The sequence below is a fragment of the Rhododendron vialii genome, chromosome 2a (assembly GCF_030253575.1).
Source record: "Rhododendron vialii isolate Sample 1 chromosome 2a, ASM3025357v1".
Lineage (NCBI taxonomy): Eukaryota > Viridiplantae > Streptophyta > Magnoliopsida > Ericales > Ericaceae > Rhododendron > Rhododendron vialii.
This window is the reverse complement of record NC_080558.1, coordinates 41,373,141-41,400,692: the sequence shown is the minus strand read 5'-3', so window position 1 is coordinate 41,400,692 and position 27,552 is coordinate 41,373,141. Positions and strand designations below refer to the sequence as shown.

The 27,552-nt window shown below is 38.7% G+C and overlaps 1 protein-coding gene and 1 pseudogene across 1 annotated transcript; one reads left to right on the top strand and one right to left on the bottom strand.

The window, feature by feature from the left end:
• Window positions 1-1,499: 1,499 nt before the first annotated feature.
• On the bottom strand, window positions 1,500-20,375 carry LOC131317542 (dammarenediol II synthase-like; annotated as a pseudogene).
• On the top strand, window positions 3,105-4,267 carry LOC131317790 (dammarenediol II synthase-like). The gene is made up of 3 exons (XM_058347430.1): window positions 3,105-3,282; window positions 3,785-3,898; window positions 4,015-4,267. Exons 1-3 carry the CDS (start codon window positions 3,229-3,231, stop codon window positions 4,132-4,134), a joined length of 288 nt encoding a protein of 95 aa, XP_058203413.1. The 5' UTR covers window positions 3,105-3,228; the 3' UTR covers window positions 4,135-4,267.
• Window positions 20,376-27,552: the final 7,177 nt, after the last annotated feature.

The following is a 27,552-nucleotide window of genomic DNA, read 5'->3' as shown; positions in this document are numbered from 1 at the left end:
TTCATTTTTATGTAACAAAACCTAGGGTTGCTAACCTCTTTGATTGTGTGTAGGCAAGGACTTGATCTCTTGCCACATATAATGCTTGGAGCTATGTCACTCTAAGTGTTTGCCAAAATGCCTCAAAGAACTTGTTAAGCTTTAATCTTTGGTCTAAACCTAGAGATGTTAACTTCTTTGATTGGGTGTAGACAAGCCTTTTGGCACACCCAATGCTTAGAACCATGGCTCTCTTTGTGTTCGATAAAATGCCTACACGAGTTTTCATTCATTTCCAAACCCCGTTGTATGAGTTAAACTTGATTTTCATGGTTAAATCTTCCGAGTGGGATCAAATGACAATGACTCTCATTTGAGTTATCGAAGAGAAGCATTGAACGGCCTAAGTTATGGGCGAAATGAACCCCTAGACCTTGCCGCTTTTAATTTCTAGTCAATCTTCGTTTTCAATTACGTTAGGAGGTAGAGAGAATTCCACCACTCAAAAGTTGGCCGTCTCAACGCCAAATCTAAAGGTTGGCAGTCCTAACGCTAAAAACCCTTCGTAAAGCAAACTTTCCGGCCTAGCTCTATTGGCTCCCTGTGGATTCGACCTCGGACTTCCGAGTTTATTATGCTATAACTGACCTAGCCCTACGCTTGGGGCGCTCTTTATTACGACGCACTTTGTTCGAGCAAGCATTTTTGGCGCCGTTGCCGGGGAATCAATTGGTAGCTAACTTGGAGGTATTGCTTTACACCGCACTGTAAGTATTCCATCTTTTTTTTTTAATTTATACTTTTATCTTTGTAGTAGAATGGCAACCGCCGGTGTTTTTAGTGCTAAGCCGAGCATGCTTCAAGTGTTGCCCCCTTTTCATGGCTTAGCCTCTGAAAATCTATGTGCGCACATCGTAGAACTTGAGGAGCTTTGCATGAAAATCTGGGATTTGAGTCTCGCGCACGTGCTTGTTAAGCCCTAGTTTTTGCTAAAATTTTGAAAACACGTTTTTTTTGTTACAGAATATTCAGTCAATCAAAAATCCTTTTTCAAATGGAAAGTTCTGGCTGATTAACGGATTGATTAAAAATGTGTGTTTTTCAGAATTGGTTTTTACACAGAAAAAAAAACATCTCTCTCCCTCCACAAAAATGGTTTCTGTTGAGTTCGAGCAATACGTAGAATTGTGTTTTGTTTTTTGGTTTTCTTCTGTGCAGAGAAGGCCGAGCAGAGATAGTGAATTCTGGGTTGTTTTATCCTGGGGACGGCATGGTACTCAACGAACTGCTTGCACAATCTGGGCAGAGCCGCGAAACGTCTTAAAGAGAGCAACCTAGTCCGCGACTCAACCCAGCCGTCGTTCTTCATTTGGTATTCTATATTTCAGTAGCAGATTCCGAGGTAATACGTTCTTGTTTTACAGCAGTTAATCCAACAATTTCTAATCACCGGAATCCAGCCCTCTTCTTCTCCTCCTCCATACTGGCCTTTGCGAAATCCTCGCCCACTTTCTCTTTCACTATATCTCTCTCTCTCTCTCTCCATTGTTGTAGACTCCAGTTATTTCCTGTCCTGTGATGATATATAGTTTGAAGGTTATGAGAAGAATTGTAATATATTAAATCTCATTTTCACGAAAACATCAGAACTATTTGCCAAATAGTCCCCTTAACATATTATCTAGATTTTTCTTTTGTTAAGAAAAAAAACCATAGTTAATTTTATATATTTTCACGAGCACATTCTTCGACCAATAATGAACACGATAAGAAACTGTACTATTTTTGTTGTTTTTCATTTAGAGACTAATCATTTTCGAAAAGTTTTACATAGTTTATGCAATTAACATTACCTGTTGCGGAAAATTACCGTCTTCCATCTGTGCAATAATTAGCAATTTGGTTGCTTTATGCAACGGGGTAGGATCTCTGACAGCCTAGTTAAAATAAAAGTCAAGAAAAAGGAAATTCTCTGAATTGATCTAATGAAACATAAATAATTATGTGCGTTGTTACTATCCAAATGTCCCACATCACCAAGTATGACCTTGGCCTTGTGTGTATAAGATCATGTCCCACATCAACAAGGGTTCGTATCAATTGATATTAATTATCAAAACACGTCATTGGCCGTTATTTTCCCATTAGATTTAGCCACCACATTTCAATCCGAGTTGCAAAATGAGGCAATCTCTTGGCCCTAAGATACTTGGGCTTAAAGAACCCAACTATTGGTACCGATAGGTTCATACTGATGATGAACCGATAGGCACACGGAATCCAGAATAGATTCCGCATCGACTATCCGAGCCAGTCAATAATTTAAAAAAAGAAATTGAGTGGGCCCATGAAAAATCAGCTCAATTCGATATGTAGAGGTGCTCAATCAAATCTTTGAGCTGATTTTTTACGGGCCTACTCAGTTTTTTTATCATTATTATTGAACAGTTCGGATCATCCAAGACCCGGCGTGAATCTCGCGTGCCCGTCGGATCATCATCGGTATAAAATCAATCGATACTAGTATTCGTTAGGCTTAAAGAATACTGATAGATGAGCCAAAAGAGAAAGGGCTATCATGGTGTCAATGTCAACGTCGATTGAGTGCGCCGATGTGGACGTCAATTGCAGAGCGTGATGGTATGTTACGATTCTAATTAATATTCTAGATCAGCCAGTTTAGTCAATTGCAGAGCGTCGTGATTGTAAGCTCTTGGGCATCTTTCCCTTTCAAAGCCGATTTTCAATTTAAGGTAAGTTTTACCCAAGCGTTTGTATCTACGCGCCTTTCTAAACGAAAAAGTTTAGGGCCCATTTTTTGGTTTTCTACAAATTGTATAGGCTCGATGTTGAAACACTTTACGTAAGCATATTCCCATTTAATTACCAAAAAATAGAACCTTAATTAGTTCTTGAGAAGGCTATTTGTGCACTATAGATCAAAAGGAAAACTTATTTACGGAGCGCCGTAAATAGGTCCACAATCTCGGCCATCCGAAACTGTTTTAGATGATCCGGATTAAAGTTAATATTTTACCCGGTCAAAGATTAAAAACATATCTCTCAACTATTGATTGCCGAAACGGACAGCTCAGATGGCTGAGCTCCGGGAGGATGTGTATTATCCTCACACATTCATCCAAGATCTGCTTTGGGATGGTCTTCATTATGAAAGCGAGCTAGCAAATCATAAACCGGTGGCCGTTTTCCAAGATTAGAGAGAAAGCTCTTCGAAAAGCAATCAAGCACATGAGGTATGGAGCAGAAAGTAGCAGATACACTACTATAGGATGCGTAGAAAAGGTGAGTATATGAGTAATGCAAATAAGTTAATGAAGTGAACATAAAAAGTGAATGAAGGAATGAAGGCGTTCTTCCCGTAACACACATACACTCTTTACATGGGTGTACTTTCGGGCCACCTTCTTATCCAAGTTGATATGAACTTGAAAAGAAAAAGAAGGCCTTCATCTTTTTAATTTCAGTAAGCAAAAATGCCGAGTCTAGTTGTAGTTCTCTCTAGTGTCTTGGCCTGGATGATATACAACCGTCTAGATAGACTAAATGAATCTTTAAAAAATGAAAATGAGAAAAGGTGCTTCTCAGTGCACAGTGATTTTGCTCCTAAGAAGTCGTGAGTTAAACAATCTTACCGCATTTTTTGTGGGAAGTCGAATTTTCATAATGGAACCAACTTTCTAGTACTGCTAAAATCGATAACATGCATTTGTAAGGACTCCACTTTACGATCTCATGTGTCAAAGCATTATTATTCTTATTTAAATGGGTGTTTATTGCAACACAGAGTTTACAAATGATGTCTTGGTGGGCAGAGGACCCTAATGGTGCTGAGTTCAAGTATCACCTTGCCAGAGTTCGTGATTACTTGTGGCTTGCAGAAGATGGAATGAAAATGCAGGTCCACATTACAAAATTATAGTGTTGGATGTGCTTGTTTGATTGTCAATTGTATTTGTCACAAACATAGTACTGGCTAGTACGTACTCATTTGCTCACTTGTGATTTCGATTGCAGAGTTTTAGTAGTCAGTTATGGGATTGTGCTCTTATGACTCAAGCTATTATGGCAAGTAATCTTACTGATGAATATGGAGATACTCTTAAAAGGGCGTATTTTTTCATAAAAGAATCATAGGTATCTTTCAATTCACTAGAAGAAAATTAAAAATTTGTACAACTTCTTCAACTTATGAATTTTCCATTACTAAATATGAAGATCAAAGAAAACCTCGTTGGGGATTTCAAGAAAATATACCATCACTTTAGTAAAGGGGCATGGACTTTCTCTGATCAAGATCAAGGTTGGGCTGTCTCAGACTGTCTGAAGCAATAAAGGTAATTTTAGTCTTATTAGCTCCACGGCACTATAACAAGAAAAATTACTTTGAAATTCAAAAGAGCAACTTTCTAATGAACTGACTATTCTACCGTGTCTATTAGTACTTTCGCAAATGCCACCGGATGTTGCAGGAGAAAAAGTGAATGTTGAGCGGCTATACGAGGCAATGGATGTCCTCTAGTATTTACGTGTATGAAAAATATTGTATCTTAGTAGTTTTTAGATGTTTTAACTGGAATCGTAACTCTTTATCTGTCATTTAATTCAGAATCTGTCTCAAACTGTCTGAAGCAATAAAGGTAATTTTAGTCTTATTAGCTCCACAACACTATAACAAGAAAGATTACTTGAAATTCAAAAGAGCAATTTTCTAATGAACTGACTATTCTACCATGTCTATTAGTACTTTCGCAAATGCCACTGGATGTTGCAGGAGAAAAAGTGGATGTTGAGCGACTATACGAGGCAACGGACGTCCTCTCGTATTTACATGTATGAAAAATATCGTATCTCAGTAGTTTTTAGATGTTTTGACTAGAATCGTAACTCTTTATATGTCATTTAATTCAAAATCCTGAAAGTGGTGGTTTTACTCTTTGGGAACCAGCAGTTCCACTGCCATATTTTGAAGTAAGTCGTTCTATTGTTCTAAATTCCTAGAGCAGTGTATATACATGTAAAACAATAAGAAGTTATACAATACTTTGTTTTCTTTTCTCTCGGTAACTCCAAATTACAATAGGTTACTCAAACAAGACCTTGTTTGGAGTCTAATGGAATGTTGCGCTTTTGTTAATCAACTTAATCTATTTATGATACAATTTGAAACCTAATTGCTTATTTGGTCTCTCACCTTTCCCTTTTTGTTCTGATGTTGAATCCTTCAGAACTTTTTGCAGACATTGTGCTAGAGCGAGAGTATGCTCTTGTGTTACTTCTTTCATTTTATTAGGCTATTAGCCCTGAAAAGATTTCCATAGCTTGAACATTCATATTGGAATCTAGGCACGTCGACAACACTGCATCCATAATTGAAGGTTTACTACATATACCGCCAATGTATCGAGCGAAGGAAACAGATACTTATGTGGAAGAAGCAATGTGTTTCCTCGAAAAGAGACAACAGCCCGACAGTTCTTGGTGCGTTCATTTTCTTTTGAACTAGTTTGAGCATATCATAAATGGATACATCATTTGGGTTTATACATCCTATTTTGGACTTTTCAGATTAGTTTACTTATGGTATTTGATTCCCCGATAATGAAAAAGATCAAGAGCATCCCGGGAATGTTAGCGTGTTTGAGCTTCGAGCATTTAAACCTCTTAAATCTAACCCAAAATTCTCAACTAAAACCCTACCTACATACGCTAGTCCCACATCAGCGTGCGTTGGTCCACTTGCCATGGGTCAGTCATCGGTTAGCTTTGACCGCTGACCAGGCTTGGACCCACACAAGCAGCCTGACCCGCGCACGCAGGTCAACTACCTACGTACGCCAGTCAAACCTAGTCCCATCACCTTTATTCAGCCATGATCACAGGACTTTTGAGCCACCCTTGACCCTGTTTATTCGTTTGAGGAGTGATCCTCGGACATGGGGATGTCCCCCCTCTCTCACACACCTCCCATCAACCTTTCTTGAAGGAGAGGGCTTGTTTGCCAAGCCAAACCAGCCCTTACTTGGCTAGTTACTTCCCCCTCTCCTCCTATAAATACCCCCTCCATTGTTCAAGCAAATGGTTCACCAAGTTACAAGTTTGGTTGCTAAGTTACAAGTTGCCAAGTGCAAAAGAAACCACCAAACAAGCCCTAACCTCTTGTCCATCTCTTCCTTGTCCAGTACCCGCCGGTATCAGATTATCAAGAAAACGGTACTCTGACCCCCTAATTTTGTTCCGCCCCTAATACCGGCCCTTACCGGACCTTACCGGCCATCTTGGACAATCCGGCTGAGACTCAAGTACCGGTAAACTCGTCCGAGATATAAAAATATTGTTTTTTTTTTCCTTTTTTCTAGTGGGGTTGATATACACGTTTAACCCAAAAAAAAAAAAAAACAACAACATTGTACGTTTCAGAATTTTAGCAAAAACGTGGGCTTAACCATAGTACGTGCCCGAGGCTCAAATCCCGAATTTTTCATCCCGCCTGCGCGCGAATAATCCGTGACGCACACCCGGTTAACTGGTTTCCGAATCAGTTTTTTCAAATTGCCTTTGGCCAAGGCCCATTTTTCCGAGCGCGCAAGACCTCTCCTTGGGTCCTCATTCACAAGTCCACTAGTGTGCACAGTCATTTAAGATGGAAAAGAGTTTTGTAACTAGGTAATGTGGGGCAAGAGGCAAACACATAGGTATTTTATGATGAATTGCACGGTTTGGAGGATTTTTTTGAATTATAATTATATATAATTATTATATATATTGTAGTTGCGGTAAATCTACAACGGTACCCGGTATTTGACCAGTACCGATACGTACCGTACCAGTAGAAAAATCGATACCTTGGCCGGTACGGTATTCATAACATTGGTCCAAAGGAAAACACTAGCAAGCAAAACACCACTCATTCACATCCAGCCATAAACACCTTTTATCATCCAAGCACTACTAAAAGCTCAAACACTTTCCAAACTCAAAAATCAAAGGTATAACACCTTTGTTCTGTATTATGTTCTGATCCATGAGGGGGGCTGGCAGGGTCAAAACTGGTAATCAATACCAGTCCTGCCCCTAAAACTGGCAAGGTTTCAAAATCGTTCTAACTAGAACAAGTGCTCACCAGTCACAAGCACGCATACGCTAGTTCATGGCAGTACATACAGAACTGGCATGGAGATTGGTGTCTAGTTGTTTAATGTCTTTCTTTCCATATTCATCACTGTGAAGCATGTTAAAACCAATTTAATGCTTTCTTAGGTTAAAACTGCTATTTTTAATTTCAATATCCTTGCTTGCTGTTATGGAATACCTATGGGATCTTTCTGATTATGTCTCAGAACCCAGAAAGTGCAAAGCCAAGTATTGACCAGATGGTTACAACCTGCGTGCTGTAGTGGTTTACCCGCGCACGCAGGTCCTTATCTGGCTAGTGGTTGGCCATTGCATGGTAACTAGGCCTTGACCTCTGTTTTTATCCCCACACTGTTTATGGGGTTTTCTGTTCATTTTTGTGGCTCTATAGCCCTTTTAAACTACCAATAATTGTATATAAATAGTGTATAAGACTCATTGGTTTGTCTTGGGTGTGCACTGGTCATTTTCAGAGCCCAGAGGGATGAAAATAAGAACTGTGAGCTTGGGCTTACTGGCATACGTGAGTTCTAAAGTGGCGTACGCAGGTTGAATCAGCATGCAGTGACTTGATCAGTGCATGCAGTGACTTGATCAATGCATGTTGTTTCCTCTTGCCCACGTCACTCCCAAACAGTGGCTTCCAGTCTGTTTAAAACTCCCACAAGAATCTGTTTTCTTCCTATACTAATTGTTTCAATAAGCGAGCATGCCACTTTATCACATTTTGCCAACATGTTACAGTTTTAATCTCCTTAAACTGTTCCCTCGTCCTAACTAGCTAAAAATCAATTAATGAGAGAGAATCAAATGTTTTACAAATGTCCGAGTAGAGACCGATTTCCGGATTAAGCGAGAGGGGTGCCTTAAAATCCTTCCCCTCTCGTAACCTGGCTCCCGAACCTCAGATATCAAGATGACAACGGACCAGTCTACGCCTTTTCAAAATCAAACAACGTAGCAAGCGTTTCAAATTTGGTTCCTTGGGTGGCATACCACAAACAAACCCAAGTGGCGACTCTGAATTGAGCGTTTCGCCGCACTTTTCCAAAAAGGGTGCACCCGATTTTATAAAAAAATTTAGAGACATGTGCCCACATTGGGTGTTTTTTTCTGAGACATGATAAAATGCATAAGAGTTGTGACTTATAACCAAAAGCATTAAAAACACCCACAGGTATGGCTTCTGGGGAGTTTGCTTTATCTATGGTACATTTTTTTGCATTAGGAGGGTTGACTACTGCTGAGAGTACATACAAAAATAGTCAATCAGTTTGTAGAGGTGTTCAGTTTTTGCTTTCCATACAAAATGAGGAAGGTGGCTGGGGAGAGAGCCATGAATCGTGCCCATCTATGGTAACAAACCTCCTCTAGCATCTTTTTCTCCATAATGTTGGCTCAAATGGATAATTTAGGGATGACAATTTCCCCGCCTCGTCCCCGTCTTCTGTCCCCAATCCAAGCAAGTATTTCCTAATCCGATAAGCAAACGAGATGGAGACAATATTTGCATCTTCCGACCCATTATACCTGTTGTATCCTCGATTGTAAGAGTAAAATACCAAGAAAGTAAATCAAATTCATTTCTTTTGTTTTCTTATTTTCCTATATTTTTTCACGCTCATCACTCATTGACAAAATCCTCACTCGGAAGAAAATAAAATTAGTGCACCATGCAATGGTGACTGGGGATCCGATTTTCCAGGCCTTGCGACCACCCCGATTGTCTCCAGTCCCAGTCCACCTCTTTAAGACGGGGCAAGGACTGGTAACATCCGAGTCCGGCCGTCCCATTACCATCCCTGGCATAATGTGATGTTAAAATGGTATATATATCGAAATGTTTGTCCACCCAAGCTTGTAATTAAAGCAATAAACTTAATTACTATCACAACACAGAATTTCAAAGATATACAGATGTCATGGGCTATGTTGGGTCTTATTTATGCTGGACATTTACCACAACACAAAATTTAATTCTTCAGAAGGCTATTTTTGCACTATAGATCAATAAATAAATAAAATTGCAAAAGAAGAAGTTATAATTCATCAAAAAAATAAAAAATAAAAAAATAAGTAACTCACCTGTCCAGCATAAATGAGACCCAACATAGCCCATGATGTCTGCACAAAATGCGTTCGATCTCCTTCCAGCAGTGTGTATTTCTGTTTTTAACAATTACATAATTAAATAGAAACCAAGTTAAAATAGAAGTCAAGAAAAAAGGTAAATTTTTGAATTATATCTGTCGAACAAGATCTAATTATGTGCATTGTTACGATCCAAATGTCTCACATCAGCTAAGTATGGCCTTAGCCTCATGTGTATAAGATCATGCGCACTCTTCCCATGCAAGATACTCGCTCCATCCCAATTTATTGCGTCTTTTGACTTTCACATAATTTAAGGAGAGATCATAATTATATTGACTTTGTGTCAATCTCACCATTTTACCCCTTTGTAATTTATGACTTTTTGTCAACTTTCTTTTCGTCATTAATTTACTCCACTTTTCTTTCAAATCAAGTTCAAAATTTGAATTTGGGAGGGAGAAACGAGGGGTAAAATGGTAATATGGACATCCAAAATTGAAAAGTTTTGAAACAAGCACATTATTTTTGGACATCACAAAAGAGAATTAGGGACAACAAAATGGAACTGAGGGAGTAATTTTCAGGGATGAATTCTAGACAAGGGTATCAATTGATATTAGATTTAACTCCCACATTGCTATATGAGTTGCAAAATGAGGCAACCTTTCAGCTGTAAGGTACTTGAATTTTATATATATACATATATATGTGGGCTTCCCGATCGGTGCGCTCGAAGAGTCGCCACCTGGATTTTTGAGATGAATGATCCGAGAAATCGAGAGTTTGTTTGAGAGAAAAGGCTTTTGATCTAGCGAAAATGTTGATTCTGAAGCCACATTACAAACGGGAAAGATTTTGTTGAAAAGCACCCTGCTCGCCCGGTAAAAATCGGTCTCTACTAAACATTTTTAATGAGGAATTTAAAATCATTTGAAAAACTTAACTTTGTTGAAAAACAAGACGGAAATAAAACATGTAGCATGAAAATGATTTATAAATGCGGCGAGTACGTACAAACGAATGATATGTGTGTAAATGTACAGTGGAGTGAAGACTGGGAATGAAACATGAACATAACAATGTAAACTAAAATACCGTGCACCACAACACCGAAAGCCGTGCGGCACTCCTAATGCTCTCTAGAACTTTTAACATCACGCACGGTGGAATAAAATAAAATACTCCACGACATTGTCATAACACCACACGGCTATTCATTTTTACCCTTTTCAACTATTTTAACTACATATTAAAGACGGCTTTTTTGCCTTTTTGGTTCTCAAAGTATTAGCAAGTTGTCAATTTGGTCCTCAATGTATGAATTTAGCCAAATTAGTCCCCAACATTTAAAATGTGTGCCAAAATGGTCCTCCTCCCCAACGGCGTTTGCCTCTTCCGTCAAAAGGGGGGGCATGAATGGTATTTCACCCCATTTACACGTAACTTATGCCTAGTTTGGCATTATAAGCCGAACGGCTTATTTTTTTGGACAAAAGAATTGCATTTGTTAGTTTTTCGTCTATTTTTTGAGAATATTGCTTCTTCGTGACGAGAATAATCTAAAAAATAAAAAATTACGAGCGAAATCTATTTTTTTTAATAAAGAAGAAAAAATTGGCTTATCGGCTTTTTATTGTCTTTATTAAAAAAAGATTGGGTTTGATTGTAATTTTTTTTACTTTTCAAATTCCTCTTGTCATGAAGAAGCAATAATCCTCAAAAATTTGACGAAAAACTAACAAATGTGATTTTTTTGAACAAAGACAAAATAAATAAGTCGACAAAAAAATCCTGGGTAAACAAAATCTCTCTCTCTCTCTCTCTCTCTCTCTCTCTCTCTCTCTCTCTCTCTCTCTCTCTCTCTCTCTCTATTTTCTTTTGAATGTTACAATCTATATAAGAGGTGGGGGATGACATTTGGCGAAAAAAAGCTCTCCATGAGAAGGAAACGTGTGCATGGGTGAAATACCATTCATGTCCCCCTTTTGACGGAAGAGGCAAACGCCGTTGGGGAAGAGGACCATATTGGCACACATTTTAAACGTTGGGGACTAAATTGATAACTCGCTAATATTTTGAGGACCAAAAAGGCAAAAAAGCCTATTAAAGACCAACCTCAGGGTTTGCATAAAACAAGTTAGATAAAAATAAAATAAAAAAATTGATTTAGAACCCCCTTTATTTGGTTAATCCTTGATATGCAGCCGTGTAGGATGATTTACGACTTGAAACTAGCTTTTCTTAAAGCTTTTCCAAGTCTGAAGAGGAATCTTTTCGCCCCACGGTTTTTTTTATAAAAATGATTTCAGACGAACAACAGGCCTGTGATCTCAAAAAGATGAATAAAAGCTAAAAGTGAACACCAAAATAATGCACGGTGTAATACACTACACCGTGCGATGTTGTAAAACACCACACGATGTAGCGTATCTAGTGCAAAAACTATTTTTTGTGCTTTTTGAATATAAAGCTCGTTCGAGGCCAAAACCCAGTATAGAGAGACTAGGAAAGGCCTCAGTGAGCTCCCCTCAAGGCCAAAACATGGTTTAGCTCAAGGAAATCGATTTATACCTTCTTGATCGAGGCTTGGATGTGTTTGAAAGTGGAGGAGTGGATGTTGATTTGGACTGGGTTTTAAGTGACTTGTGAGCAAATGAGTGTAGAGAGAGAAAGAGAGAAGAGGGATCCCAGAGAATTTCAGAATAACTTTTCTAAGGATTCCAGGGGTACTTCTCAAGTAGAGGGGGGTGTATTTATAGGCAAGAGGGCCAAGGATGATCACTACAAAGAGGGGAGGTGGCTTCTAGGCCAAATAAATTTATTCTCTGCACTTGCAGGCGTGGCCGACAACTTTCTGCAACTGTCAGAACTTTTTCCGAAACACCACGCAATATAATTAGAAATGTCGTGCTGTATATTGAAATCTTGTGCAGCGGAGTAATTTTTTGAAATGCCACGCGGTATTTAAAGACAGCACAGCACACTGAACTTTGCGGAGGCGCCTCAGACACTCCCGAACTCGGATTTGAGCGCGGTTCGAAGTGTTGGAAAGCTTGTCGAGTCCTCTTTCTAACTCAATTTGTTTCACTCAAAGACATTTTATATATTGAAATGTGTGCCCATTTTACCCTCAATGTATCATAGAAAAAGTTATTTTTGACAAAGCAAACGCATCTTTCTCTTTTGCAATTGAACTGGAGGCCACCCTACATGTTTGGAAAGGGGTTTTCTTTAGGTTTAGAGAAGTAGTAACAAAGGAGCAACAATCCAAGCCTTGAAGGTATATTTTTCTTTATTTTATCATCGGAGAACTTAAAGATTATTAAGAAGTCCAAATTGGAGTGTCTACAATATACTGATAGATGAGTGGTGCTGCCAAAAGAGAAAGGACTATCATAGTGTCACTGTCAATAGAGTGGACCGATTTAGACGTCAATTGTAGAGTGTGATGATCCTAATTAATTAATGTTCCACATCAGCTGAATTGACCTTGTGTATGTGAGCATCTTCAACGGAAGATACCAAAGTTGAGGTGGACAAGTTAACGGTCACTTTTGGCCTCAACTCATCTGCCTTCACTCATGTCAAAGCTGACGTATGCGTCAGCTTTGGCATGACCTACCCGCATGCCAATTTTGACAGCCCCTACCTCGTACGCCAATTTTCAAAATTTCATCGTTGGGAAGTTCATAAACTTACAGCTGTTTGAGTTCAAACAGTGTCCATGTTTGAAGAAAAAATATCTTTTAAGTTTATGAGCTCTATTTTTTTGGCACAAGAGTTGGAGAGTAGGCTTTGATGTCAAATTAGAGATGCCAAAATGCCACATAAGCCTTCAAAAAAAATTTGGCATCTCCAATTTGAAGTCAAGTACGTGTTGGAGATGCTCTAAGCTCCTGGATATATATATCCTTCCTTTGGCATCTCCAATTTGAAGTCAAGTACGTGTTGGAGATGCTCTAAGCTCCTGGATATATATGTCCTTCCTTTTCAAAGCCGATTTTCAAGGGTAAGTTTTGCCCAATTGTTTGTATCAATTGCCTTTCTAAACGAAAAAAATTTAGGGGCAAATTTTCGGTTTTCCACAAAATTAATGATATAGGCTGGATGTTGAAAACACTTTACAAAAGCAATCCCATTTACCACAAAACAAAATTTTTAATTCTTGAGATGGCTATTTTTGCACTATAGATCCCAATAAATAAATAAAATTGGGAAAGAAAAAGTTATAATTCATTGAAAAAATAAAAAATAAAAAAATAAGTAACTCACCTGTCCAGCATAAATGAGACCTAACATAGCCCTTGATGTCTGTACAAAATGCGTTCGATTTCCTTCCAGCTGTATGTATTTCTGTTTTTAACAATTACACAATTAAATAGAAACCAAGTCGTTAGATATTGTATCTGTGAAATTCTGTGCTGTGATCGATAGTAATTAAGTTTATTGCTTTACAAGCTTGGGTGGAATACCATTTTAACATCACATTATGCCAGGGAAGGTAATGGGACGGGCCGGACTTGGATGGTACCCGTCCTTGCCCTGTCTAAACGAGGTGGAGTGGGACCGGAGACAATCGAGGTGGTCGCAAGGCCGGGAAAATCGGGTCCCCAATCACCATCGCAATGTGCACTAATTTTGTTTTCTTCCGAGCGAGGATTTTGTCAATGAGTGATGAGACTGAAAAAATATAGGAAAATAAGAAAACAAAAGAAATGAATTTGATTTACTTTTTTGGTATTTTACTATTATAATCGAGGATACGAAAGGTATAATGGGTCGGGAGAAGCAAATACTATCTCCATCTCGTTTGCTTGTCGAATCAGGAAATACTTGCTCGGATCGGGGACAGAAGACAGGGACGAGGCGGGGAAATTGTCATCCCTAAATTATCCATTAGAGCCAACATTATGGAGAAAAAGATGTTAGAGAAGGTTTGTTACCAAAGATGGGCATGATTCATGGCTCTCTCCCATTCATCATTTTGTATGGAAAGCAAAAACTGAACACCTCTACGAACTGATTGACTATTTTTGTATGTACTCCCAGTAGTAGTCAACCCTCCTATTTCATGTACCATAGATGAAGCGAACTCCCAAGAAGCCATACCTGTGGGTGTTTTTAATGCTTTCGGTTAAGTCACAACTCTTATGCATTTTATCATGTCTCTGAAAAAAAACACCCAAATGATGTATCCATTTATGATATGCTCAAGTCAGTTCAAAAGAAAATGACCCACCAAGAACCGTCAAGTTGTTGTCTCTTTTCGAGGAAACACACTGCTCTTTCCACAGAAGTATCTATTTCCTTCGCTCGATACATTGAGTATTTGCGTTTGAACAATAGTAAACCTTCAATTATGGATGCAGTGTTCTCGACGTGCCTAGATTCCAATATAAATGTTTAAGCTATGGGAATTTTTTCAGGGCTAATAGCCTAATACAATGAAAGAAGTAGCACAAGAGCATACTCTCGATCTAGCACAATGTCTGTGAAATTTTCGAAAGGATTCAACATCTGAACAAAAAGGGAAAGGTGAGAGACCAAATAAGCAATTAGGTTTCAAATTGTATCGTAAATAGATTAACAAAAGCGTAACATTCCATTAGACTCCAAACAAGGTCTTGTTTGAGTAACCTATTGTAATTTGGAGTAACCGAGAGAAAAGAAAACAAAGTATTGTATAACTTCTTATTGTTTTACATGTATATACACTGCTCTAGGAATTTAGAACAATAGAACAACTTACTTCAAAATATGGATGTGGAATTGCTGGTTCCCAAAGAGCAAAACCACCACTTTCAGGACTCTAAATTAAATGACATATAAAGAGTTATGATTCTAGTCAAAACATCTAAAAACTACTGAGATACAATATTTTTCATACATGTAAGTACAAGAGGATGTCCACCACCTCATATAGTCGCTCAACATTCACTTTTTCTCCTGCAACATCCGATGGCATTTGCGAAAGTACTAATAGACACTGTAGAATTGTCAGTTGATTAGAAAATCACACTTTTGAATTTCAAGTAATTTTTCTTGTTATAGTGTCGTGGAGCTAATAAGACTAAAATTACCTTCATTGCTTCAGATGTGCAGTCTGAGACAGCCCAACCTTGATCTTGATCAAAGAAAGTCCATACCTCTTTACTAAAGTGACGGTACATTTTCTTGAAATCCCTAGCAGGGTTTTCTTTGATCTTCATATTTAGTAACGGAAAATGCATAAGTTGAAGAAGTTGTACAAATTTTTAATTTTCTTCTAGTGAATTGAGAGATACCTGTGATTCTTTTATGAAAAAATGTGCCCTTTGAAGAGCATGTCCAGATTCATCGGTATGATTACTTGCCATAATGGCTTGAGTCATAAGTGCACAATCCCATAACTGACTACCAAAACTCTGCAATCAAAATCACAAGTGAGCAAATGAGTACGTACTACCCAGTACGATGTTTGTGACAAATACAATTGACAATCAAACAAGCACATCCAACACTATAATTTTGTAGTGTGGACCTGCATTTTCATTCCATCTTCTCCAAGCCACAAGTAATCAAGAACTCTGGCAAGGTGATACTTGAACTCATCACCATTAGGGTCCTCTGCCCACCAAGACATCATTTGTAAACTCTGTGTTGCAATAAACACCCATTTAAATAAAAGTCATAATGCTTTGACACATGAGATGGTAAAGTGGAGTCCTTACAAATGTTATCGATTTTAGCAGTACTAGAAAGGTGGTTCCATTATGAAAATTCGACTTCCCACAAAAAATGCACTGAGAAGTACCTTTTCTCATTTTCATTTTTTAAAGATTCATTTAGTCTATCTAGACGGTTGTATATCATCCAGGCCTAGAGACTAGAGACAACTACAAATAGACTTGGCATTTTTGCTCACTGAAATTAAAAAGATGAAGGCCTTCTTTTTCTTTTTGAGTTCATATCAACTTGGATAAGAAGGTGGCCCGAAAGTACACCCGTGTAAAGAGTGTATGTGAGTTACGGGAAGAACGCCTTCATTCCTTCATTCACTTTTTATGTTCACTTCATTAACTTGGAGAAGAGTGATTTATGCTACTTTCTGCTCCATACCTCATGTGCTTGATTGCTTTTCGAAGAGCTTTATCTCTAATCTTTGAAAATAACCACCGGTTTATGATTGGCTCGCTCACATAATGAAGACCATCCCAAAGCAGATCTTGGATGAATGTGTGAGGATAATACACATCCTCCTGCATTGAAATTTTGCACCAAATTGATTTCCAAGTTGCTGTACCTAAATGTTGCTTGAAATACCATGAGAATTCATGCACCAACCTTACAACAACTATGGCGTGCTTTATTCCAGTTTATCTCCTCATATGGCTATGTGTGAATTTTTTGTCTCAATGATTTGACAAGTTCCGTGATCGGCCCCACGGACTTTTGCCCATATAAATACGACATTGACATGTAAGTCAGGCCAAACCACATAATGGCTCGAGTCAAAAATGCCTTTAAAGTTACTACTAGTATAAATCAATATTCAGTTCGCCTGGATGGTAGGGGAAAAACGAAGTGAGAAGCCAAAACTCAAGGGTAAATGGGTTGCATCTTGATCATTCGTACACTCCAAGAACCTACACAACAGAACTTATACATACTTTAACGGGGCGGTTCCGGGGACACCTAAAAAAATACCTCATAGTTCCCGATCAAATTTTTATGATCCAAGCCGCTCAATGTGATCAGAACATAATTTTAAGGGTACCCGTGAGAAATTAGCAAAAAAAATGACCGGGAAGGGCTTGATCCAAACAGTTTTGAACAGTTTTTTATTGAACGGTTCAAATAAAAACTGTTCAAATCAAACCATTTCTGGTCATTTTTTTTGCTAATTTCTAGCGGGTACCCTTAAAATCACATTCTGCACACATTGAACGGTTCGGATCATAAAAATTTGATCGGAAACTATGAGAATGAGATTATGGGTGTTTTTTTAGGTGTTTTTTTAGGGTATCCCTTGAACCGTTCCAATACTTTAACGGGGCGGTTCCGGGGACACCTAAAAAAACACCTCATAGTTTCCGATCAAATTTTTATGATCCAAGCCGCTCAATGTGATCAGAACATGATTTTAAGGGTACCCGTGAGAAATTAGCAAAAAGAATAACCGGGAAGGGCTTGATCCGAACAGTTTTTTATTGAACGGTTCAAATAAAAACTGTTCAAATCAAACCTTTCCCGGTCATTTTTTTTGCTAATTTCTAGCGGGTACCCTTAAAATCACATTCTGCACACATTGAACGGTTCGGATCATTTTTTTTGCTTAAATAATTCATGTCCTTTCAAACAATATTGTCACAAAGACAAACAGATAATGGTGCCAATGCTCAGCCGTCCGATTCGCTCAATTGTTGTTTGATGTGCAGTTCTAAACTGCTAGATTCTAAGATTTTAAAGCAACAAAATAAGATTACAAACATAAGAGAGAGATGTTTATCGGTATCTCTCCTAATATACAAAGGGAGAAACCGTAACTGAAGAATTAAAAACTACACATCCTAATCAATCGCAACCCACTTTCACGTTTTATCCTCTTTGGTTTAAACTCTATTCTAAGAAATCAATTTGATGGCAAGGGCAGCTATTGATCCAGGCACTAATCTGCCTGCCTCTTGGTTTTGATTTCCAGTTGTTATACCTTGTGCACAAGCCATGTTATTCTGTTCGTTTGTTTTTACATTTTTCAATCAACGGAAAGTCAAAGACAGGGAGGACCAGTCCAAGCTCAGTCAGTTTATTGTTTTTGTGTCGATCGCCAGAAACTAAAATGTACTTGCAAAATCAATGGAATAAACTAAAAAACTTTATGTCAAACACTTAGAGACCAACCTTTTGGTTGGGCAGAGAGGGGGTGTCAAACACATTCCCTCTCTGAGTGAGAAGTGAGCCGAAATGAGCTCTTCCAATCAAGCAAGACATGTCGTAACGGGTATCCACATGCACCTTTTTGGTGCGGTGGTTACTTTTCCTCTTGGATCAACAATAAAAAATAAATAAATAAATTGACAGATCTTACAGGGTAAAATTTTGCCACAAATTGTTAAGAGAACCAGGTTTAGCAAGGTTTACCGAAAGAAAGGTTTTGCCCCACGATCGTGTCGCAGTTGCGCCACCATGATCAAGTATCCATTTCCGTGTTTTCTCCATCATTAGGCCCTTTTCCTAAAAAACGCAACGCAACGTAGCTAAGTGCCGAGCCAATCATAGTACTATGACCTCCTATGTAGAATTCCCATCCTCCATCATCATTCTGCATCAACAAATTTGATTGGTTAATAAGAGTTAAAGACATTAATTCATGAATTCAGACAACATATCACAAACATGGATTTTCAAAATGAAAAATGCTATGGACATAATGAATGTGCACACATCTTTTTTTTGCCACAACGATAACAGATGATATTATTAAAAGTCCAAACAAAACATCAAATGGAAGACTCGTCCCTAGAAAGAGGACCAAGCAACCACAACGGAGGGGACTCAGTCTAACAACAATACCCCAAACCACAAAAACCTTCACCAGCTAAAACAACATGAGCAACATTATTAACGGTCCTACGAACAAAGGAAAAACTGCAACAATGGAAATTATTACTCAAAACCTGAACATCATGAGTAACAACTTCCACCTCTTGACTAACCGCAGCCTGGCCATTGAGCATATTCACGAGCAATTGAGCATCATTCTCCAAAATAACAGACCCCAAACCGAGTTGAGATCCCAACAAAATACCCTGCTGAATTGCCAAGGCTTCTACAACCAATGAACTCGCGCACCACTGAAAAAATCCCATAGAAGCAGCAATAAAATAGCCTCGAAAATCCCTGATCACAGCCCCAAAACCCCCTCTCATCAACCCTTTCTTCCAAGACCCATCCACATTAATCTTAAAAGTACCAATTGGAGGCCTTTGCCACGAACTAAGTCTTCCTTCCCCACACGATATTACTGGTGCAAGACCCAAGGAGTTTGCAGATAAGAACTCTTGCAAATACTCCACAGCCCACTGACATACCGTCCCAGGGAGAGAAAGCTTTTGTTCAAAAATAGCCCCATTCTACACTTCCATATAAACCACATCATAACTGCAGCCATCGACATACACCAATCCTTATTAGCGTGATTATGCCACCAAAGCTCCATAACATCCCAAAAACCATTAAAAGAATTGAGTTGTACAACCCTCATATCAACTTGCAAAGGTGGCAAACGCCACACCTGAACGGCTAAAGGGCATGTACAAAAAAGATGACCAATGGTTTCTTGGCAGATCCACAAACCGGGCAGCTAGAATCCTCCACCACCTTTCTCCGTTGCAAAGCTATCCTAGTTGGTAAAATTCCATGAAAACATTTCCACAAAAAGTGCTGAACTTTCTTAGGAATGTTGAAACGCCAAATGCTTTTCCAATGCTCCTCCTTTACTTCCAATGATCTAGATCCATCCTCATCTCTACCTCTCATCACCCTTCGGTTTTTCAATTCAAAAGCTAACAAATAGCTGGATCTGACATTGTAAAGACCCGAGAGTGAATGATGCCAAACAAGCTTGTCAACTCTGTTTGTCCAAGACAAAGGAATGTTGAGGATACACCTTGCATGAAGCTGCCTTCCGACTAAAAAATACTAGTAATCACATCTTCCTTCCAAGAAGCTGCCTCCGGATTGATGAGTTGGCTGACCATCCTAATCTCCTCATCCTCCGCAACCCTTCGCGGTGAAAAGACCCCATTCAATGGCATCCATGGATCCTCATCAATGCAAACCTGTTCACCATTCCTGATTGACCAACAAACCCCCATGGCTAAAACTTTTTTACTCTCCCAAATGCTTCTCCACACCCAAGAAGTATTAGATCCCAAGTCCGCTTCCATAAAAGATTTGTCCTTGAAATATTTACTCTTAAGAACCCGGGCCATTAAACATCCTGGAGACATCATGAGCCTCCACCTTTGCTTAGCAAGGAGAGCCAGGTTATAAGAAGTAAGATCTCTAAACCCTAATCCCCCCTTAAACTTAGATTTACAGAGGCGACTCCACTTCAGCCAATGGATCTTCCTCTCATCATTTTTCTGCCCCCACCAGAATCTTGCCATAGCCACTTTAATTTGATGACACAACCCTTCTGGCAACTTGAAACACGACATAGCATAAACAGGAAGAACCAATGCCGTTGATTTTAACAACACCTACTTCCCTGCTTGTGTGTGAGCTCCACACATACAGTGGGAATTATGCTTAGCATTCAATGGTTCCAAATGCATATGTCAAGACATGTGTGCTTTCGTCTGTCGGTAAAGTACGTAAATGCGTCGAAAACTGTTTTATGTATGTGGGCTGCCATTCAAATTAAATAGGCATCCTTTTCAGAGAACTTATTTAGGTGCCCATCTCAGTCGATTTGAATACTTATGTTCACATCCTTAGATTAGTTGAATGACTCATTTTGTCCTTTGTTATTAATCATATCTATATTTGAATGGTACTTATTCCTTAATTATAGATACACTCTCCCCAAATTAAAGGGATTTGCTAACCTTTTTTAACACATTTTGGCCCTCTTTTCTCGGAACATTGAAGTGGGAGAAAAGGAAATGTAGGAACATTGTACACTCCAAAATGTTGAGTTCCAAAAAAAGAATCCTAGATGGACAAAAGAATCCTAGATGGACAAGAAGATCACATGACTTATTCTTATTGGCCATCAACATCATCTCGCTGATGTGTGGCGGGTCCCAAAGGACCCAACAACAATCCGACAATCATTGATGGTCGTGATATTGGAAAAATAATAAATCAAACATATCTGAAAAACTAATGGAGAAACCAAACCAAACTAAAAAAAAAAAAAATTACCGAATAAGAGAGACCTAACTATACATACATGGTTAGACTTACGGTTGTAAACCTACTCCACGAGCAAGCAAACGAGAGACGATTCCACTATGTGAAAAGAATGATGCTCCGAAGAGCTACAATGGTGACAAATAAACAAAGCCCTCCAAAGGTACGGTCGTAGGGTTCATAACTCTCGTAATCAGTACGGATTAACCTGCTCCATTCGGTGTTCTTAAAAACGTTTAATTTTAGATTGAAAAAGATACCCCGCAAGATGCAAAACTTTAGGTTTGCCGTTTATCCATGCACAGCAGAGAATGAGTTTTGGATCATCATTCTCCTGTTCACATGGGCTCCAACAATGACCGAATTCGTCTACGAGAAATATTTTTCCAATCTAAAATCGTTTTTATTATTATTTGAAAATAGGAGCAGTGCCCAAACTGGCTACGGTGTGCTAATCACCCCGCGACTCTACCTATACAACTACTTTCGAATCATTATATAAAAAAAAAATCCTAATTTGAATCATGTTTCCATTATCCGATGCGAAAAATAAACAAAAGATTCAAACCAAACAAAAACAAACGAATAACTTTTATAAAGAATAAAAATATAAACGAGCTACCTCAATGTGAGTAATTAAACAAAGCTTCAAATAACTTGAAAGGAAAAGAAATTCAAAAGAAAACTCTCCAAAAGTGGCTGCCGTTCTTCGTTGTGCGTGCTCCAAGAAAGAGATCTCGGCAGCCCTTTTTTTTCCTATTTCGTCCGTGTCCGTCATCCGTTTTTGCTGTTACGTCCATGACTCTGCTTTTACACCTTTCCTTGTAGTAAATTACAAACCCTACTCACTTGGGCCCAGCCTTGGTCAAACTAAGGAGTATTAAACATTAGGCCCACTTAAAAGACCAATTGCAAGTCTAATCAGTATACCTTCGGGGCCCATCAATTTTATGACTTGTAATATTTTGCTAACCCATTTTACTTCCGATGCCACGTACACAGCAATATAGTGGGAGGAGGAAAAATTATAAGATGCAGTCCATGTTTCTTTTACTTCAATCAGCAACTAAAGAATGCACATTAAAATGTTAAAAACCTTCGAATACTTACAACACAAAAATCAAGCATTAATAATCTCCAAGTAATATTATATAAATAGATTTAGCAATGATAGATTAGGGGGCGCGTATGTGAACATTTATGCATCTATCACACCTCCCAACTTACACTTTGTTAGCTCCGAGCAAAGAAACCAAAATGCAACGAAAGAAAATAAATTAAATTTGATAGTTCCTTTAAACCCCAGGTGGTCCCGATAGGACGGGTGAAAACTCGTGAAGGTTCTTAGCAGTGATCACCCACAAAATACCATGAATCATTTCCACATAAAACCCGAAACCTATAAGACAGCTCAATAATATCTCAAGCAAAAAATATTAAGTCATCGCAAAGAGAGGTATAAATAGTTCTAGATACTATCAAGTCAAAAAAACGAGTCATGGCACCTATACTCAGCGTGTGTGAATAAGGATTTCGGTCACAAGTGAAAAATAACTGAAAGTTCTCTTCAGACCGGGTCTCGACTTCAAATCTCACCGTGTTATGCACTCAATAAATGAAATCACTCAAAATAATGTGCATATTACTCTCAATATATGTGGGCAAACGTTGTGTAAATGAAAGCAAAATACTTCCGCACACAATGATACAAAAAGAACACTCTATAAAGTGGACACACGATCTCATGAAAGGAATACCAAGTGTTGAAAACTCTCTTTATCCACCAATTTATAGCCCATTGCCCATAGGATCAAATAGGGCTTCAATTCTGGTTATAACGTCAGGTAAGGAAAATATTTCAACGTTAGGTAAAAATTCAAGTGTCTGAGAATGACTTACAATAATATGGCAAATAAAATAGGCCGCTGCTATTCGCAACCCTTTATTTTCTCCCATAGCCCGTTAAAAAATTTCAATTATACTCGACAGTTAGTTACCGAAATTGAGATATATTTTCAGCATCCAATTACCGAAATATAACATTTTTTTCAACAGCTATTTACCGAAAATGTATGTTCGGCAGTTGTTTATCGAAAGTTGAACATATTTTCGAGATGTAGTTACCGAAATATAGTTTTGTTTTCAACAGCTATTTACCGAAATGTTATGTATGATTTTCAACAACCATTTACTAAAATGTAGTGGGTTATGGGAGAAAATAAAAGGCTGCGAATAGCAGCGCCCATAAAATAATGTGTGCGCTTCCTTTTTTGTTTTTTCCCTTTTCAACTTCGTCACATCTCTCTTCCTAACTCTTTAATTAAATCTAATATAAGAACAAATATTTCTCCTTTTCACAATGATTTGGTGTCTTCCCTTTTCACTTTTTTTTTTCCTTACAAGCACATTCTTTTCTCTCTTTTTTTCTATTTTTGAATGGGAAAGATCACCACCAGTCAAGCAATTTTCAACTCCACTCATCTCCTTTTTTTCTCAATAATTCACATTCACATTATTAACTAGTCATTCTCAAAACACAATATAAAATGGTGGAACTCAACAAGAAAATGGTTATTATGCAACAGGCTCAAATAAGCTCACAATGGATAAATGTATGAAAGGAAGAAACGAACCGGCTGAAAATAGCAAAGATAACCTATAATCCTAGCCAAGAGACAATACAACCATGCAGTTTCCAAATCCAAGAGATAAGTAGGCAATTCAAAATATTCCCAGTACTTGACAACAAAAATAAAGAGATCCACAATAAATTTACTTTTTTGTGATAACAAGAGTTTATTTGACACCACTCTAAGAAAAAATAAGGCTCTAAACTCACATGGGCATAAGTCTCCATTAAACTAGCCATCGAGAATAATCAAGTCATAACTCACTCACAAGTAACCAAAGCCCAAATAAACGTGAAGTGCAAATGTGCTAATAATAAATACCATGACAAATTTATCGCGACAAGCTAGCAAAAAGAACTACAATGTCACCACAATATAATCAAATAATGACTATCACACCTCCAACTCAATCAATGAAGAGCCAATCTCAACAGCTTTAAGTCTCATGTAAAAAGAATCCCACTATTTTTTTTTGTCAATAAGAAAAGTGAACAAAGTGTCAAGCCTCGTTCCGCTTTCTACCAAAATCTTCTTTTTCAAAAAGAATGTTATTTCAAACTCAAATATAACGAAAATGAAAAATGATTTTTCAATTTTTTTTTGCACCGTTTAAAAGATTTTAATCTATCAAACAATATGCATATTGGTAGAAAAATTATTTGCATAAACACGTGATTCTTTATCTTGAAATTACCTTCTTTTTTCAAAACCCTTCCTTTTCTTAAAGTGGAACGGCATCTGATTTCTCCCCCCAACTTGAACTATTTAATGACAGCATTGAAAGCAGAAAAATCAATATAGAATAGAAACATAAAAGAGATGAGAGATATCACCTCTAAAATGAGGAATATAACAGACTAATAAAGCAAGAGTGAGACCACTCAGCTTGGATAAAACAACCTGCAAAAGTTAGCCTCCAAAACAACAAAATAAATAGAATAAAAAAAGGGAAAAGAAAAGACACAACTAAAGACCCCTTAAAAAAATATAAATAAATAAATACGCCACCAAATCTTCACGCGATCAACGTGTCATACTTTTCTCTCCATCCCTCGCCGGTGGGGTAAGGAATGGGTGGTAATACCAAACCATTATGTTAATTTTTCCCTTTTTCAATTTTCTATTTTTTTGGAATTTTTGATTTTTTTATGAGAAATAACAGAAAAACTATACATAAATTGTGCCAAAAGTAAAAGAACTTAGTAAAGTCTAATGTCACTGACACAAAATTACCTTTACTAACTGGAGCTAGGCACACAACCTTTATTTTAATAGAGGGGTGCGAAGCTATAAAACCCAAGTCAATGGTGGGTACCCCTATAGCTAGGAGCCGGGTCTACTTCTCAGTAACGAGAGTGGTACGCAAAAGCTACTCGCCAGAACTTAAGACAATGGGGTGCCCAGAGGCTCAAGAACTAGGTCCCAAACGGCGCCACACACATCATTGACTGCAAGTATTTCCATCAAACTCCCTACTTTTGGAGAACCTAAAAATGGCGCCTCCTCGGCGGTTATCTCCGAGGATCCTTAGAAAATAAACTATCGACATGTTCCTGAACCAGCGTGTCAATCGAACTCATCTCATACACTTTCTCATTATCCTCAACTCAACTATCCACATTAAATGCATTCACTTCCATTTTCAAATCTTCAAATGACATTTGGACTTTAAAATATCTTCCACCACCTCTTTTGGAACTCTCACACTCCGATCAGCCAACTGTAGCGTGACCAGTGTGACTCTCAGATCGTCGAGACCAAGCCTCAACTATACCAAATATGGGACCAGGTTGACACTTACTCATAAATCCAGTAATGCCTTATCAAATTTCTGGTCTGCGATAGCTATAGGGATGGTAGGGCAACCAGGGTCTTTGCACTTGGTTAGGATATCGCCCTGGAGGATGGAGCTCACCTGCTCCGTCAGAAGCACTTTATCCTGACTTTTAGTCCTCCATTTTGAAGTGTATAGATCCTTCAAAACCTTCGCAAACTGAGGAATGGAATCTATGGCTTTCATCAACGAGATAGGAAACTGATCTTTCTTGAATAACTCAAGAATCTAGAAGTTCACATTGGCCCCAGGTTTCGCCACCAAGCGATGAGGATATGGAGCAACTGGTAGGGACGGAGTCGTGGGGGCTGCAGGCACATGCACTGCCACTTCAGGAAACTCTGACTCTTTATCTTCCTTAGGAACACTCTCCAAGTCTGGAACAGCTGTTGGCGCGGCCACTAGCTCTGATGGTGGAACTGATTTTTGCTTTTGCTTTGAAGGAATATCCTTGTCGATCACATTTCCACTTTTGAGAGTGGTGATCGCCTTAGCCTCTTCTAGACTGAGATTTAAATTACTCAGGTTATAAGAATCGCCCACAAAATAAGTAACGGTGGCATTGACTTGAGGTTGAGAAGGAAACCTTCCATTCTCCTGCTGGACTTGTCCTCTCATCAGTCTACTTATCCACATTAATGGCTTTCATCAACGAGATAGGAAACTTATCTTTCTTGAATAACACAAGAATCTAGAAGTTCACATTGGCCTTAGGTTTCGCCGCCAAGCGATGAGGATATGGAGCAATGAGTAGGGACGGAGTCGTTGGGGCTGCAGACACATGCACCGCCACTTCAGGAAACTCCGACTCTCTATCTTCCTCAGGAATACTCTCCAAGTCTAAAACAGATGTTGGTGCAGCCACTAACTCCGATGGTGGAACCGATTTTTGCTTTTGCTTTGAAGGAATATCCTTGTCGATCACCTTCCCACTTTTGAGAGTGGTGATCGCCTTAGCCTCTTTCAGGCTGGGATTCAAATTACTTAGGCCAGAAGAATCGCCCACAAAATGAGTAACAGTGGTATTGACTTGAGGTTGAATAGAAAACATTCCCTTCTCCTGCTAGACTTGTCCAACTGCCGCTGTTAACTGGGTCAATTGAGTCTTAATGTCACCAATTGTCTGTTTGGTTTGTTTAGTGAAGCTTAACTAAGACTGCATGAGAGCTTTCATCATCTCATCAGTCTACTTATCTCGTGAGGGATGGTTTATGCTTGCGGATGGTCCAAAAGATGAAGGACCAAACCTCTACTGATTTTGAGTTGGGTAGCAAAATTGGGTCATTTGGCCTTGAGGAGGCCAGAACTGTTGAATTTGCTGCTAAGGTGGTGCTTGGGGTTGCACTGGGACTTTTTGATCCTTCCAACCCAAAAGTGGGTTATGGGCCCACCCTGAATTGTAGGTATTTAAAAATGGGTCCCAATGTTGGTTAATCGCATTTATCTCAGCCTGATTGCTATGGTAGGTTTTCTTAACTATAGGAAATGCAAGGTAGGTAGTGACTGGATGCCCCGGACACTTACATAACGCACACAGCTCCTCAACTCTCACCTCATTCACCTGATGGACTTGCTTAAATTTCAAGTCCTGTAACTGTTTAGCCATCTTATCCGGCTGAGACTGGACATTTTGCTCTCGCACACTCGAAGGAAAAATGTCAGACCAAACGGGTCCCTGAGCAGCTACGGCCCTATCACCGAGTTCGGAAGGTTCCCAACTTTGGTGTTTCTTGGCCAACTCATCTAGAAAGTCTCAAGTTTCGTCCGGGAACTTGTCTAGAAAATCATCCTCCTTGCAGAGGCACTCAATCTGCTGGGCCGTTGCAATATTCAAACCCAAATAGAAAATGACACCAATTGGTGTTTCGCAAATCCATGATGAGGCAAGGATAACAGCAAATCCTTAAACCGCTTCCAACACCTAAAAAATGACTCGCCCTCTTTCTGCTTATACGATTGGATTTG

Excerpts from the sequence above, each read along its gene's own strand:
- LOC131317790 (XM_058347430.1), top strand. The coding sequence starts at position 3,229 with ATGAGGTATGGAGCAGAAAGTAGCAGATACACTACTATAGGATGCGTA. Across the intron at positions 3,283-3,784 it reads CTATAGGATGCGTAGAAAAG|AGTTTACAAATGATGTCTTG; the intron begins GTGAGTATATGA and ends ATTGCAACACAG. Across the intron at positions 3,899-4,014 it reads AAGATGGAATGAAAATGCAG|AGTTTTAGTAGTCAGTTATG; the intron begins GTCCACATTACA and ends TTTCGATTGCAG.